Below are 17,437 nucleotides of genomic sequence, written 5' to 3' on the forward strand. Positions count from 1 at the left end.
CCGTGGGGTCGCAAAGAGTCGGACACGACTGAGCGACTTCACTTTCACTTTTCACTTTCCTGCATTGGAGAAGGAAATGGCAACCCACTCCAGTGTTCTTGCCTGGAGAATCCCAGGGACGGCGGAGTCTGGTGGGCTGCTGTCTATGGGGTTGCACAGAGTCAGACATGACTGAAGCGACTTAGCAGCAGGTGATTCTCAACCCCATAAAATACAACATCTTTTTTTTTGTTTCCCAGCCATGCGGTGTGGCTTGTGGGATCTTAGCTTCGAGATCAGGGATCGAAAATCCAGGCCACAGCAGAGAAAGCACCAGGTCCTAACTGCTGAATTGCCAGGGAATTCCCTACAATGTCTCCTTTATTTAAAAAAAAATTATAAAATTTTTGTAGTGCCCCCAATAATCCAGAAATAATTTCCGAGATAAAGTAGCCTAGTCATGTATACAGTTTTTTCCATTTAATTAATTGTTTTGGCTGTGCTGGCTCTTTGTCGCTACACGGGCTTTTCTCTAGTTGCAGCAGCAGGGGCTGCTCTCCAGCTGGAGTGCACAGCCTTCTCGTGGCAGTGGCCTCTCTTGTTGCAGAGCGCGGGCCCTAGAGTGTTCGGCCTTCGGTAATTGTGGCTGTGGGCTCAGTGGTTGTGGCTCCCAGGCTCTAGCGCGCAGGCTCAATAGTTGTGGTGCCTGGAATTAATTGCTCCCTGGCACGTGGGATCTTCCTGGACCGGGCATCAAACCTGTGCCTCCTGCATTGGCAGGCGGATTCTCTACCATCGAGCGCTCAGGGAATTCCCACTTACACAGCTTTTAAAAAGGAAGTCAGTTATAATATCTTAACTAGGCCACAAGGGAGGACATTTTTTAAAGAAGTAATTAATAAATTTCCTTTCAATATGCAAATAGTCACATACTACTCTGCCTAGATCCTGAAAGGAGTTCATATTCGCCCCAATTATAAGTAAGTTTGGATTTAATGAAATCTCGATGCTTTTTCTTTGTATATCTGACATTTCAAAATAAGATTCGGATCTATTCATAGACACACATAGTCCCATGAATGCAGACGGATGCTGTGTTCACACTCGGTCACTCAAATATCACACATGGCTTTTCCACTGGCAACACGGGTTTCCGAAAAGATAATTCTGTAAAATTCCAGGTAAAACAAAGTGTATCTTACTTTGATTGATCTAGAAGTTGCTTTCCTGAAAAATTACCCGCAGGAATTCTTTTGGAGGGTGTGACCCACCTTCCCAAATCCTGTTTATATGTAAACCAGAAAGGTCTAGGTGCAGAGAGTCATAAACAGTTAGCAACTGCATGGTTTAGTATCTGGTGGGAAGTTCGATTCAAGCTTGTGTGAGGTAAGTCTTCATGTCTCATGTGCTGTGGGACATCTAGCATCTCTAGGACCTGTCTATTAAAAAAAAATCTTGGCTGCACCACACAGCATGTGAGATCTTAGTTCTCCGACCAGGAATTGAACCCCATACCTCCTAAAGTGGAAGTACAGAGTCTTAACCACTGGCCCACCAGGAAAGTCCCTGGGACCTGTCTCTTAACTGCCAATCACTGGGACTGCTAAGAACACCCCACAGTTTTCCCACACTCCCCCTCAGAGTTGGCACCACCACCCAGAGAACACCTAGTATCCCTTTGGCTGTGTGGATTACCCTTTACCGCGACCCTATGGTGACCTTGAACATGTGCAGGGGCGTGTGACCTGGAGATGCTGAGAAGCCCTGTGACTGGGTGTCTTCCTTCTCCGCAGGGACTGAAGATCAGCGTGCTCTGGACCCTGTACTATGGCATCCTCAGTGCGTTTGCACCCGTGTACAGCTGGATCCTGGTGCTCCGGGGCCTGGTGGGCTTCGGGATTGGAGGGGTCCCGCAGTCGTAAGTAAAGACCCAGCTCTGGCCACCCAGCCAGGCAGCCAGGCAGCTATGTTCATGGGCTCGGAAGGATGCAAAGATGGTACATACACGAGGGCTGCTGCTACCCAGGGACTCTGATGGAGCCAGAGAAGAGTGTCACTGTCAGTACTGTAATGATTAACAGCAGCAAAAGCAACACGATAGCTGGAAAGACAGAGAGGTGAAATGATAATCAAAACAGTAGATCTGGCTTTGACGGGACATTTCTCTCGGACATAGTGCGGCAGCCTCAGAAGATGTGCAGGGGTATTGAATTAGAGCAATTCCCATTTTACAGCTGAGAAAACTGAGGCTCAGCGGGTGAAATCATTTGCCCTAGTCACACAGGGTGCAGTTGGAACTAAGACCTGGAAACTGTCTGCCTGCAACATCCATGCTTTTAACTACCCTGCCTGCTCCCTTTTACCTGTTTCTAACTTGACCACAAGGCAGGAAGTCAAAGTGAAAGGGGAAGTCGCTCAATCGTGTCCAACTCTTTGTGACCCCTTGGACTATACAGTCCATGGCATTCTCCAGGCCAGAGTACTGGAGTGGGTAGTTTTCCCCTTCTCCAGGAGATCTTCCCAACCCAGGGACTGCACCCATGTCTTCCATATTGCAGGCAGATTCTTTACCGGCTGAGCCACAAGGGAAGCCCAAGAATACTGGAGTGGGTAGCCTATCCCTTCTCCAGCAGATCTTCCTGACCCAGGAATCGAACCGGGGTCTCCTGCATTGCAGGCAGATTCTTTACCAACCGAACTATCAGGGAAGGGGGTGAGGCTAACTATTTTGTAAGTTATGTGTTATTTTGTTGTTACTGTTATTAAGATACTGAGAGTAGTCAGGATTGTAGGAAGACATCACTGTGTCCTGGGAGACTGGGGAATTCTGAAGCCGAGATTGGCAGCTTGTGGCAGCTGGACCGAATCTGAACTGCCAACTGGATCTCTAAATAAAGTTTTATTGGAACACAGCCACACCATGCACTGACGTGTTATCTACACCTGTTTTGGTGCTTCAGCAACAGGGTTGAGTAATCTCAGTAGAAACTCTGTGGCCTGCAAACCTGAAGTATTTACTGTCCAGACCTTTGTCAAAAAAGTGTTGACCCCACTCTAAAGGATGGTGATTAATAGCCGATATTAAGGGGCAAGTGCTGTTTTAAGCAGTTTGCCCAGACTGTCTCATTTAATCTCCCCAATTTCCCTACGAGGTGGATTCTGTTATTAATCCTATTTTACAGATAAAGAAACTAAGGTTACAGAGAGGGGAGGTAACTTGCCCCAGATGACACAGTTACAAGAGGTAGGGTTGCAATCGGAACCCACACCCTCTATCTCCAGAGCCTGGGCTCTAACCATTGATTTCCACTGCCTTGCTATGAACAATTAAAAGGACTTAGAGAGACCCAAGGAGATGGGGAATATGTAGGATATTTCATAAGAAGGGAATTTCGTGAAAAAGAGGAAGCCATAGCTGAGTCTGAGGAAGGCTAGTGGTCCCGTTCAGTTAGCTTGTTTGGCTGAGAAATGTGAGAATCGAAAACCCTGAGATGGGCCACGTAGACCAGGTGGCTGCTGCCGTTTAGTTGCTAAGTCGTTTCCGATTCTTTGTGACCCCGTGGACTGTAGCCCACCAGGCTCCTCTGTCCGTGGGAATTTCCCAGGCAAGAATATTGGAGTGGGTTCCCATTTCCTACTGCAGGGACTTTTCCCCACCCAGGGAATGACCCACACCTCCAGCTTGGTAGGCGGATTCTTGACCACTGAGCCATTTAGGAAGCCCCGATAGGCTAGGGCAAGCTTATACAAGGTCTTGAATGTCAGGTCAAAGGGATTGTCTGCAGATGAGTGGGAAGCCACTGAAAGATTTCAAGCAGGAGAGGTACTTTAAAAGAATTAATCTGGCAGTGATGGGTTGGCTAGGCTGAAAGTAAGGAATCCGGTTGCAGTAATTTAGGACCAGGGAGTTTCTTTTTAATTTTATTCATTCATTCAACCAATTTTCTCCCCCCTGGTACCACATAGCTTGTGGGATCTTAGTTCCCCTCCCAGGGATCAAACCCAAGTTCACAGCAGTGAAAGCCCAACTGTTAACCACTGGACCACCAAGGAATCCCCTCAACCGGCATTTTCTTGAGCTCCTGTGGTGACACAGGCCAGTGCTAGGTACTGCGGGTACAGCAGTGAGCCAAACAGACATGGTCCCTGTTTCAGGCTGACATCCTGGGACACAGACAGAAATCGAGATCTGTGTGCAAGAGGCCACGAAGATCAACACCTGTAAAGGAGTCAGAAAAACAGGGCTGGGCAGAGGGAGAAGCTAAGCTGCAATGTGATTGTAACAGCTGATGGGGCCTCAGCTGATCCTTAGGGTTCAGAAGCTGGGATGGCCCTTTAGATGTCCCATACTGAGGATGGGGGCTGGACCTTTGTCCGTTCACATCAGCCACCTTGGATGTGGGCTGCCCTCAAGGAGGGAGCATGACCTTGGGGGAAGTTAGCTACTTTGGGCCAAGGCAGTTCCTGCAAGGGGCTCAACCCCGAGCTCTTAGCAGGCAACGTATCTGGTCATGCCAGAGGGACTGTGTGCCTCAGCCCTGAAGGGGGGATCCAGGCGATACGTCCGTTACAGTCCCTCCCCTGGACCCTTCCGAGGTGCTCGCGTGCGTGTGCGCTAGGTCGCTTCCGTCGTGACTCTTTGCGACCCTATGGACTGTAGCCTGCCAGGCTCCCCTGTCCATGGGATTCTCCAGGCAAGAATACTGGAGTGGGTTGCTCTGTCCTCTCCAGGGGATCTTCCCGACTCAGGGGCTGAACCTCTTCTCTTACACCTCCTGCATTGGCAGGCAGGTTCTTTAGCACTAGCACCTCCTGAGAAGCCCTTTCTCCCACTTAGAGACTCTCAGTTCCACTCAGCCCTTGCCTGGGTTATTATTCATCATCGATCCTCCAGGGCTGTGCAGAGTAGGTATTTGACATAGACTCCTGGATTGGGGATGAGCTTAAGAACCACTGGAGCTTAAAGCAGAGGCCATTACGCCAAGCCTGTAGGGGCTGGCAGGGGCTTGTGGTCAGTCTGTTCCACTTCTGGCCCAACTCCAGGAATTCCTGCTGTTCCAGCCACTGCCCCGTTCGTGAGCCATTCATTGACTTTGGGACCGTTTCCCCCTCGTGGCTGGAAGGGATGAACTCACAGAGGAACACGTGAAATTCCTCTCCCAGGGATGCTTGGGGAGATGGCAGTAGGTCCAGCCTCCTCACATCCCCGCCCTGGAATTTCTGGCCATAGGAGGGTAGGGAAAGGAACCGGGGCTTATGAACATCCCCAGTGATTCTTGTTGAAGATGGTGCCCGAGAAGTGCTCTTTTCTGGGTCATCTTCTACATTTTCTGGAAGTAATACAGAAGGTATAAGAAATAAATCTCAAATGGTGCTGGAAAGCAAGAAAAAGGTGCTGTCAGTGAAACAAATTCTCAGGAACCTGTAGAAGGCTATAAGCTGATGAGATTCCAATGGCTGAGTCACTGGAGGGGAGAAAAAACCACCTCCGGAAACTGCAAAGGGAAGAGATCTTCAGCCAGGGAGGGCAGGACACCAAGGGAATAAAATTAAGGACACAGAGCAGCTGGGAGGGCCTTTACCCCCTTACCGGATATCTTGACGGTTCCAAGTTGGCCTGTCTGCCCCCTTCCCCTGCTTCCCAAATGTCATGCCTCCCCATTTAGCTGTTCATCTATTTAATGCTGCAATAGCACTTCTGTCTGTTTATTGAGCTATTACTACATTCCAAACACACGACCATTCTAAACTTGCAAAACCTTAAGGCGTAGATATGACGACCTCCATTCTCCAGGTAAGGAAACTGAGGCTTTATAGCAGTAGCATGTGTAAGATCACATGGTTAGCAAAAGGAGGGCAAATAAAAACCACACACAAAATTACAGAAGAGGGTCTTCCCTGGAGGTCCAGGGTTTAAGACTACACTTCCACCGCAGGGGACACTGGTTCGATCCCTGGCCGGGGAGCTAAGATCCTGCATGGTGCGTGGCGAGGTAAAAAAAAAAAAAGTTACAGAAGAAATATTTTAGCCATCCAGGAGACTCACTTGATTCCCAGGCACTTTCATGCCAGCTATTTACATAAAATAATCACGCCTTAATTATGCAAAGCTCTTATCTAGTTATAAAAACGGCTCCCCTAAGTTCATTATTTGGAAACATTTAGTTGAAAATATTTTTGTGTAATTAAATGTAACTAAGAGTTTCCATTCCTCTAGAAGGACTTTTCCCCGTTGTGCCACTTCACAAAATCAAGTGAGGAAGATTTTGCTATATTATTTTTAAAAGTTCAACAATCAGAAATCCTTATAATATACTCTGTATTTAGTATAAATGCAAATTATATTATTACAATTTTTTAATTGAAAAGATGTTTTTCTCTTAGTTTCATTGAGATGGAATTGACATACAGCACTTATAAGCTGTGGGCTTGCCAGCTGGCTTTAATCCCTGGGTTGCAAAAACCCCCTGGAGAAGGAAATGGCAACCCATTCCAGTATTCTTGCTTGGGAAATCCCGTGGACAGAGGAGCCTGGCAGGCTATAGTCCATGGGGTCGCAAAAGAGTCGGACGTAACTTAGCCACTAACAACAACAAAACAACTGTTTAAGGCATAATGACTTCTGAATCTCGCAAATGATTAACAGTATGTTTAGCTGACATCCATCAATTCATATAGCAATTATATTGTTAATAAAGAGCCCATCCCTCTGCCCTAATTTTTGCCTTTCTAACTCCTCTCCCTTAATTTCTTGTTTCTTTTTTTGCTTCACCGAAAGAAGGTGTTCACATGGGTCCTTGACGATAATAACAATGACAGTATCATTGGTAGTGATGCTGATAATAATGAGTGGAGTACCTCCCTGGCGTGGGGAGCCATGCCAAGCCCTCTCTTCACACTACCTCTTCTTGTCCATCGAACAACCCTACTATCCCCATTTAACAGATAAGAAAACTGAGGCTCAGAGAGCCTGAGGCATTTACCTAAGGACAGGTGGTTATTAAGTGGAATGTAGTTTCCTTTTGCTTTGTAACAAACTACTCCAATGCGTATGGCTTAAAATGACAATGGATTTAACCCATGATTCTGCAGTTTGGTATTTTGGTGGCTCTCACCTCTGCAAGACTTACTTTTGTGTCTTTTGTCAGCTGGCGAGTTGGCCGGGCGCTGGCTAGGCCAGCATGGCCATAACTGACTCATCTCTGTTCCCTAAGTCTCTCCCCCGCCTTCCCCTTCGGTAACCAGAAGTTTCTTTTCTGTCTCTGGGTCTATTTCTGTTTCGTATTATATAGGTTCACTCGTACCTTTTTTCTAGTTTCCACATATAAGCGAATTCATACGATATTTATCTTTCTCCCTCTGGCTTTCTCCACTTAGCATGGTGATCTCTAGGTCTGTTCCTGTTGCTGCAAATGACATTATTTCATTCTTTGTTTGTGGTTGAGTAATAGACTGTTGTATAAATAAACCACATCTTCTTTATCTATTTCTTTGTTGATGAACAGTTAGGTTATTTCCATGTCTTAGCTATTGTGAACAGTGCTTCAGTCAACAGTGAGGTGTATTGTCTTTCCAGAGTATGGTTTTCTCTGAATATATGCCCCAGAGTGGTATTCCAGGATCACATGATAACTCTATTTTTAGTTTTTTAGGGAGACTCCATACTGTTCTCCATAATGGCTGTACCAATTTACATAGCCACAAGAAGGAAGAGGCTTTAATCCAAGCAAAAGAGTTAAATGTAACTTGATCATTGCAAACAATACATTTTTGGGGGAAATAATGAATGTTTACTCATTTAGGCCACAAAGCAGTTTATTTTACAATGAAAATTAAGTGATAGGATAGTGGAATCCAGTAGTAGTTTTAGAGTATTCATTTTTTTGGCAGTGTTGACATTTTAAAGTTTTTGTTTTGCTTAATTTTTAAATAGGCTTAAGTGCTAAGGAGTAGAGATAACTCTCGAAGACATGTCTACGTTCCAGAAAAGAGAAGTGATATTTCTAGCTAACACTAAATGAAAACTAAATAGTGTCTAAATAAGAAAAGTTGGATGTGGGAAGATCTATTTTAATAGAAAGAAAAGCAAAGCAACATGGATTGTTCTCTTAGGGTTTGGTGTTGGGAAGCTTTTTGTTCACTTTCCATTTTCTTACATAGGGCCATCCACTGAGCCTGAGAAGGGGGTGATTCAGTGTTTTAAATACCGATGTGAAGAGGAGAGGCAGGAAACAATACATTTTTGTTTTAGAAACTTTAGAAAAACGCACATAGGAACCCCAAAACAATAATCACCTCTAATTGCTCAGTCACTCAGTCGTGTCTGACTCTAAGACCCCATGGACTGTAGACCTCTAGGCTCCTCTGTCCATGGAATTTTCCAGGCAAAAATAGTTGCACATAGTTAAGTAACTAAGTTCAGTCTCTCAGTTGTATCCAACTCTTTACAACCCCATGGACTGCAGCACACCAGGCTTCCCTGTCCATCACCAACTCCCAGAGCTTGCTCAAACTCAGGTCCATCCAGTCGGTGATGCCATCCAACCATCTCATTCTCTGTCATCCCCTTCTCCTCCCACCTTCAATCTTTCTTAGCATCAGGGTCTTTTCCAGTGAGTCAGTTCTTCGCATCAGGTGGCCAAAGTATTGGAGTTTCAGCTTCAGCATCAGTCCTTCCAGTGAATATTCAGGACTGATTTCCTTTAGGATGGACTGGTTGGATCTCCTTGCAGTCCAAGGGACTCTCAAGAGTCTTCTCCAACACCACAGTTCAAAAGCACCAATTCTTTGGTGCTCAGCTTTCTTTATGGTCCAACTCTCACATCCATACATGACTATTGGAAAAACTATAGCTTTGACTAGATGGAACTTTGTCAGCATAGTAATGTCTCTGCTTTTTAACATCCTGTCTAGGTTGGTCATAGCTTTTCTTCTAAGGAGCACGCATCTTTTAATTTAATGGCTGTAGTCACCATCTGCAGTGATTTTGGAGCCCCCCCAAAATAAAGTATGTCACTGTTTCCATTGTTTCCTCATTTATTTGCCACAAAGTGATGGGACCAGATGCCATGATCTTAGTTTTCTGAATGTTGAGTTTTAAGCCAACTTTTTTACTCTTTCACTTTCATCAAGAGGCTGTTTAGTTCTTCTTCATTTTCTGCCATAAGGGTCGTGTCATCTGCATATCTGAGGTTACTGATATTTCTCCTGGCAATCTTGATTCCAACCTGTGTTTCATCCATGCCAGCATTTCACACGATGTACTCTGTATATAAGTTAAATAAGCAGGGTGACAATATACAATTTTGAAGTACTCCTTTCCTGATTTGGAACCAGTCTGTTGTTCCATGTCCAGTTCTAACTGTTGCTTTTTGACCTGCATATAGATTTCTCAGGAGGCAGGTAAGGTGGTCTGGTATTTCCATCTCTTTAAGAATGTTCTAGTTTCTCATGATCCACACAGTCAAAGACTTTAGTATAGTCAATGAAGCGGAAGTAGATGTTTTTCTGGAATTCTCTTGCTTTTTCTATGATCCAACGGATGTTGGCAATTTGATCTCTGGTTCCTCTGCCTTTTCTAAATCCAGCTTGAACATCTGGAAGTTCTCAGTTCATGTACTGTTTAAGACTAGCTTGGAGAATTTTGAGCATTACTTTGCTAGCTTGTGAAATGAGTGCCATTGTGTGGTAGTATGAACTTTTTTTGGCATTGCCCTTCTTTGGAATTGGAATGAAAACTGACCTTTTCCAGTCCTGTGGCCACTGCTGAGTTTTCCAGATTTGCTGACAGCATCATCTTTCAGGATTTGAAATGGCTCAGCTGGAATTCCATCACCTCCACTAGCTTTGTTCGTAGTGATGCTTTCTAAGGCCCACTTGACTTCGCATTCCAGGATGTCTGGCTCTGGGTGAGTGATCACACCATCGTGGTTATCTGGGTCATGAAGATCTTTTTTGTTTAGTTGTTCTGTGTATTTTTGCCACCTCTTCTTAATATCTTCTGCTTCTCTAAGGTCCATACCATTTCTGTCCTTTATTGTACCCATCTTTGCATGAAATGTTCCCTTGGTGTCTCTAATTTTCTTGAAGAGATCACTAGTCTTTCCCATTCTATTGTTTTCCTCTATTTCTTTGCATTGATCACTAAGGAAGGCTTTCTTATCTCTCCCTGATATTTGGAACTCTGAATTCAAATGGGTATATCCTTCCTTTTCTCCTTTGCTTTTTGCTTCTCTTCTTTTCTCAGCTATTTGTAAGGCCTCCTCAGACAGCCAGTTTGCCTTTTTGCATTTCTTTTTCTTGGGAATGTTCTTGATCCCTGCCTCTTGTACAGTGTCAGGAACATCTGTCCATAGTTCTTCAGGCACTCTGTCTATCAGATGTAATCCCTTGAATCTGTTTGTCACTTCCAGTGTATAATCATAAGGAATTTGATTGAGGTTATACCTGAATGGTCTAGTGGTTTTCCCTCCTTTTTCAATTTAAGTCTGAATTTGGCAATCAGGAGTTCATGATCTGAGCCACAGTCAGCTCCTGGTCTTGTTTTTGCTGACTGTATAGAGCTTCTCCATCTTTGGCTGCAAAGAATACAATCAATCTGATTTCGGTGTTGACCATCTGGTGATGTCCATGTGTAGAGTCTTCTCTTGTGTTATTGGAAGAGGGTATTTGTTATGACCAGCGCGTTCTCTTGGCAAAACTCTGTTAGCCTTTGCCCTGATTCATTTTGTACTCCAAGGCCGAATTTGCCTGTTACTCCAGGTATCTCTTGACTTCCTACTTTTGCATTTTAGTCCCCTATAATGAAAAGGACATCTTTTTGGGGTGTTAGTTCTAGAAGGTCTTGTAGGTCTTCATAGAACCGTTCAACTTCAGCTTCTTCAGCATTACTTGTTGGGGCATAGATTTGGATTACTGTGATACTAAATGATTTGCCTTGGAAACGAACAGAGATCATTCTGTCATTTCTGAGATTGCATCCAAGTACTGCATTTTGGACTCTTTGTTGACTATGAGGGCTACTCCATTTCTTCTAAGGGATACTTGCCCACAGTAGTAGATATAATGGTCATCTGAGTTAAATTCACCCATTCCAGTCCATTTTAGATCACTGATTCCTCTTGCCATCTCAAGGTACATTGACCACTTCCAATTTACCTTGATTCATGGGCCTAACATTCCAGGTTCCTATGCAATATTGTTCTTTACAGCATCGGAGTTTACTTCCATCACCAGTCATCATCCTGCCTCACAAAAAAATATAGAAGATGCAGGCTAGCACCCGGGGAGATGGTTTATTATTTCCAGTAGAGGGCACCGTGTATCTCAGCAGAAATACTACTTACCTATGAGCTGGAAGCCTGCCTTACCTGGCATCCTATTTTTGTCTTTAAGAGTGACAGAGTGTTTTAGCCACTCTTAAAGACAAATACCCCAGGTAGCTGCCCATCTGTTCTACCTTGAGCCCTGCCTCAGAAGTTTCTTCAGATTTGTTGTCTAGAATCAGCTTGCTCACACATCTGACCTTGACGCTACTCTTTCTCCAAAGACCAAGCAGAAATGCCAGATGGAGGTCCCAGGTTATTTCTCTCCAAGCGTGTGATCCAAATGGCAATCTCTAACTGCCACGTGCCAAAAATGCAAGTACTCACAGAGGGGATTTACTCACGTCTGTATCGTTTGCTTCTTGGCGTTGCTAATTTCATTGCTCTTTCTTTGACTCTTTAACGTGATTGCAATAATCCCCTACTTTGAATGAATCCCAAATTACTCTTTTTCATAATGAACTGCTATAAATAATGGCCAGACGCGGGGCACAATTACAGGAAGAGATGTTCCTTGTGGCATAGGCTACAAAAGCAAGAAATTGAAAACAATCTAAGTTCATCAATAGGATTGGAGCTGTTAAAAAATAATCTGGTAGATCGATAGAGATTATTATGGAAAGACTTCCGAACTGTCTTATCAGGAGCAGGTCCCGACATAGGCACTCAGGAGCAAGGACTTTCCCCTGAGAGAATGCAACACATTCTCCAGATTGTCCTGTTCAAGAGACGAGTGAACTGTCGTTTGTTGAGAGCTGCTCCTGGGAAGTTTAAATTCCTTGGCACTTCTGGTCTACCACATGGGTTGGCAAAGCAAGCTTTAATGACCAGGGAAAGCACTCAGGGAAGACTTCCAGGTGCTGACAGTTGCGAGTTGGACTGGCATAGCCGGAAGTGGTAAGAATGGGGCCATGTATATGAATGGAACATTGGCCATACACTGCATGTGTGGGAAGGAAGGAGAAGGGAAGGGAAGAAAAAAGATATCGTGGTTAAATTTATTATTACTATTGTGCTCAGTCGTGCCTGAATTTGTTGCTCCGTGGACTGTAGCCCACCAGGCTCCTCTGTCTATGGAATTTTCCAGGCAAGAATACTGGAGCAGGTAATCATTTCCTCCTCCAGCAGGTCTTCCCGACCCAGGGATCAAACCCATGTCTCTGCCATCTCCTGCATTGACAGGCGGATTCTTTACCACTAGTGCCCCCATGGAAAGCCCAGTTATTATGTAATTAATTCCAGCGTGTAGACCTCACAGCATACATTTCATACCCATGACTCATTTATTTGCAGCTGGAAGTTTTTACCTCTTCATGTCTGTCACCTGGTCGTCACTTTCCCCACTGCCCCCCGCAACCACCTGTCTGTTGTCTGTATCTACGACTCTGTTTCTGCTTGCTGCGTTTGTTTATTTGTTCTGTTTTTGAGATTTGACATGTAAGTGAAATCACACAGCATTTGTCTTTCTCTGACTGACTTCTCTTAGTATAATACTCTCTAGGTTCATCCATGTTGTTGCAAATGACAAGATTTAATTCTTTTTTAGTGGTTAATATTGTGTATATATAAGTGTATGTGTGTATGTGTATATATATATGTTTATAGCCACATCTTCGGAGAAGGCGATGGCACCCCACTCCAGTACTCTTGCCTGGAAAATCCCATGGACGGAGCAGCCTGGTAGGCTGCAGTCGATGGGGTCATGAAGAGTCAGACACGACTAAGCAACTTCACTTTCCCTTTTCACTTTCATGCATTGGAGAAGGAAATGGCAACCCACTCCAGTGTTCTTGCCTGGAGAATTCCAGGGACGGGGGAGTCTGGTGGGCTGCCGTCTATGGGGTCGCACAGAGTTGGACACGACTGAAGCAACTTAGCAGCAGCAACAGCCACATCTTCTTTATCCATTTGTCTGTTGTTGGACACAGGTTGCTTCTGAACCTTGGCTATTGTAAATAATGCTGCGGTGGACACGGAGGTGCATATATCTTTTTGAATCAGTGTTTTCATTTTTTCAGATGAATACCCAGGAGTGGAATTGCTGGATCATATGATAGTCCTCTTTTTAATTTTTGAGGCAGCCCCATAATGTTTTCCATAGTGACTGCACCAATTTACATTCTCACCAACGCTGCATGTGGATTCTTTTCTCTCCACATCCTCATCAATGCTTGTTATTTGTTGTCTTTTTGATAATGACCATTCTGACAGGTGTGAGGTGATAGCTCATGGTGGTTTTGACTTGCATTTCCCTGATGATTTGTGATGTTGAACATCTTTTCATGTGCCTCTAACCATCTGTTATGTCTTCTTTGGAAAAATGTCTGTTCAGTTTTAAATTTATATATTCATTTACATAGAGAAGGGGCTGGAAGTTTGCAAAGCAAACCGCTATTAGTCATGGCTTTGGGGCAGGGGAATGGAAGCAGGGGTAAGGAGGAAGAGGAAGATTCTTCAGATACTTTGTATTCTTGCATATTGCTAGATTATTTACAATGAGAATGCATTCGTGTACCACTTTAAAATAAAAAGGTTGCATGCTCTAAGTTCATTATAGCATGTCTAAACAAATCCTTGACATCTAAGGATTAGCTTTGCCCTCAGAATATACTATAGCACATTTTTTCATGGTTAGTAACCTGACTTTAATTTGGTGGAGAAAAACGCAAACACACTTCTTATTTCAGTATTATTGATTTTTAAAAATAATACAGGAACACCATTTGGAGAATATTAATAAAATTTCAAAGTCATTCGTGATAATCACTGTCATCTTTTACAATGCTGGCAATTGGTCTCCATTCTCAAATCTGAGTTAATGAAATTCCTAATGGTTTGTGTTGAGAGAGGTACTTGTAGGAATATAAGTTGGAACAACATTTTTGGGAACCACTTTGGTGATATTTATCAAAAGCCTTAAAATATGCATACCCTTTGACTCAAGTTCTACTATAAGAATCCATCCTAAGGAAAACACATGCGGACAAAGATTTAAGATAAAAGATGCTTGTTGAAGTATTGTTTATAATTCTGAAACCACCTAAATAGGGACGTGAATGAAGGGGTGCATAATATAGATAGACCTGGATTAAAAGTATGGCTCTTCTACTTGCTAATTTACTAACTATGTGATCCTAGTCAAGTAACAACTGATCTGACTGGCTTCCCCGGTAGCTCAGTTGGTAAAGAATCCACCTGCAATGCAGGAGGCCCTGGTTCGATTCCTGGATCAGGAAGATCCACTGGAGAAGGGATAGACTACCCACTTCAGTGTTCTTGGGCTTCCCTGATGGCTCAGCTGGTAAAGAATCTGCCCACAATGCAGGAAACCTGGGTTTGATCGCTGGATTGGGAAGATCCCCTGGAGGATGCAACAGCTACCCACTCCAGTATTCTGGTCTGGAGAATTCCATGGACTATACAGTCTCAAAGAGTCTTCACTCACTCGACGCAGATACAGAGATGAAAATAGGAGCTAAAGATACACACACACACACACACACAATGGGAATTATAATTACCTACCCTGTTGATTCTCCATGTTTGTCGTTTATTGAGGAAGATAATTCACGTAGATCGTCTAGGAAAACATTTGGCATATAGTAGGTCCTCAGTAAAAGGTAGCTATTATTAAGGAAAATATGGCCCATGAATATGGTGGAATATATGTGTGTAAGGGGATAAATAGCTTGGAAATACTATTAAAATAGCACAGAAATACTATTTATATATTCAATAAAAACAGGGCACAGAGGTTTTTTTTTTTTTTTTTTTGGTCATGTGGCATGCAGGATCTTAGTCCCCTCACCAGGGACTGAACCCATGCCCCCGGCAGCGGAAGCATGGAGTCTAACCTACTGGACCGCCAAAGAAGTGCTGGGTTCAATATTCTTGAATATAGTCTCAGCTAGGGTTTCAAGCAGAGAGACGGAGAGATCAAAGAGAGAGAGACACCAAAACAGGGAGAGACTTACTGAAATATACTGAGAAGTAAGACCAAATGACATCGACTTTTTTCTTTGGCTGAAAAAAATCCAGAAAACCAGAGCAATCTTCCCACTCAGCCCTGACGTTAATTCCCTTTCTCTCTTTTGCTTTCCCAGGGTTACACTGTATGCTGAGTTCCTTCCCATGAAAGCCAGAGCTAAGTGTATTTTGCTGATTGAGGTAAGGAGGATGGTCTGGGAGTCTGAAGAATACTCAGTCTCTGGGCAGATTTCCTGTGTCTTGAGCCACAGGATGAAGAAAGTGGAGTTTAAGAAAAATACAATATGAAAGGATTAAAATGAATCGGTTATGTTGATTTCAACATGGTGGTTTTGCAATATGGATAAATTCCTCCAACAACAAGCAAAATCAGCCTACCATCCCTGGGGAAAAACAAAACAAAACAAAACTGGTGGCAGGCAGGTAGAATGTCCTTCTTGAACTAGAAATGACTTTTATCTGAGAGTAGGTTTTGAATAGTGTAGCTTGAGGGGACCAAACTCCTGCCCTTCACCCGTCATCATTCATTACCTCTGTTTCTATCCAGACTCACTCGTGTCATATGTGAGATCCCCATTCACGGCCACCTCTGTGGCCAGTAGACTGCCTTAAAACTCTCCTGGACCGGTCAGTCCCTCTCAAGCCCTCCCTCTGCCAGGGTCCTATGACCTGTTGTCCAACTATGATCTGGAAGCCCTCAGGACAGATTTCCAACTGCTTAATGGCCCTCCTCCATGCAGTGGAAATATTATTCATTTGTCCCTGCTGGACACTGAGTCAGAATCTTCCCTAATCACCATGACCACATGACAGTATTTTTTTTTCACATGATAGTATTGATCACATTGACCCCACTGCCCAACCGTCCTGACTGTGTCTACCCCTGACCAATCAGGGGTGGGGGTCAGCTGATGCTGGTATGGATGAACCAGTTTAAATACTGAAATGCGTCTGCTGATGATGCTGAACCCTGAGTGGCCCTCAGTGCCTGCTCCCTGTCCTTTCTGAGGACCTTAAGCTGAAGGGTGCAACCAGCCCATGCCCATCCTGGTGGAATAAACACCCTGGTCTGTCTTTCCTCTCATCTCCTATGGGGTTCCCCATTGGCTGCACCCAGTGTAAAGCCAGAGGACGAGGAGTCCGTGGATGAGGTCCAAACAAAGAGCAAGGTGGGAAAGCATGGAGTGACTCAGAGAAGCAGACAGATGTTCAGCTCCACAGGGGAGTGGCAGTTCTGATAAAGGAGACCGGGGCACTCTTGGACAAGGAAGGTGAATAACGTTAGTCAAAAACCAATGTGTCCACTTCTCTGTTGACCTCACACAGCATTGATTGTTTTGATCTCCGTAACCAGAGCTGCCACAGTGCACACTCCAGTGGGTGCCATGCAAATATTATGCAGTGTGGGTGGCACCCGCAGGAGTTGGACAACGTGGAGGCCCTGGCCCACCCATATGGACCACAGGAAAAGGGACGGCCATTCTTACTTTCCTGACCTCAAGGATCCTCTCGCCCACATGGATAACCTTGTCTACAGTGGCCCTGGAATTGCACACTGTGTTGACCAAAGCTGCGCCGTGACTGACCCCCTTTCTCCCCTGCCAGGTGTTTTGGGCCATCGGGACAGTGTTCGAGGTCGTCCTGGCTGTGTTTGTGATGCCCAGCCTGGGCTGGCGCTGGCTGCTCATCCTCTCAGCTGTCCCACTCCTCCTCTTTGCGGTCCTGTGTTTTGTAGGTATCCTTTAAGGGACCTCAGCCTTTGCTTTTGGTCTCTTGCCATTCACTGTATTTTGGTGGGGAGGGTGTGGAGGAGGGCACCAAAGCCACGTTTAAGATTATTTCTTTTGATCAAGAAACGAGACAAAGGAACAGGGCCAGGGGTAGGCCCGGTATAGGGCGTCAGGTTTCCTCCAGACAGACTCTGCTAGGATGTCCTTGAGGGAAATATCAAGGGGCTGGGAGATCTCTTGCCCCATCCCCCCATGCAGGATCTCCACTTAAGGGGAGTGTGTTCAGAATAGCTGGCATTCTTCAGTTGCAAGTGACAAACACCCAATTCAACCCATATGAGAGAATTTTAAATATCTGGCTTCAAGCATGGCTGGGTGCTTTTGTAACAAGAAAAGCCTACAAATTCAGTAACTTAA

General features: G+C 44.5%; 1 protein-coding gene across 1 annotated transcript in view; it reads left to right on the forward strand.

Moving 5' to 3' along the window:
- The window catches only part of SVOP (SV2 related protein), a 66,991-nt gene that overhangs the window by 33,654 nt on the left and 15,900 nt on the right, over positions 1-17,437 (forward strand). The window contains exons 6-8 of the mRNA XM_068989625.1: positions 1,773-1,897; positions 15,407-15,470; positions 16,896-17,021. Coding sequence (XP_068845726.1) covers positions 1,773-1,897; positions 15,407-15,470; positions 16,896-17,021 — 315 coding nt within the window. The remainder of the gene's footprint in view (positions 1-1,772; positions 1,898-15,406; positions 15,471-16,895; positions 17,022-17,437) is intronic.

This window comes from Capricornis sumatraensis, chromosome 17 (assembly GCF_032405125.1).
Source record: "Capricornis sumatraensis isolate serow.1 chromosome 17, serow.2, whole genome shotgun sequence".
Taxonomy (NCBI): domain Eukaryota; kingdom Metazoa; phylum Chordata; class Mammalia; order Artiodactyla; family Bovidae; genus Capricornis; species Capricornis sumatraensis.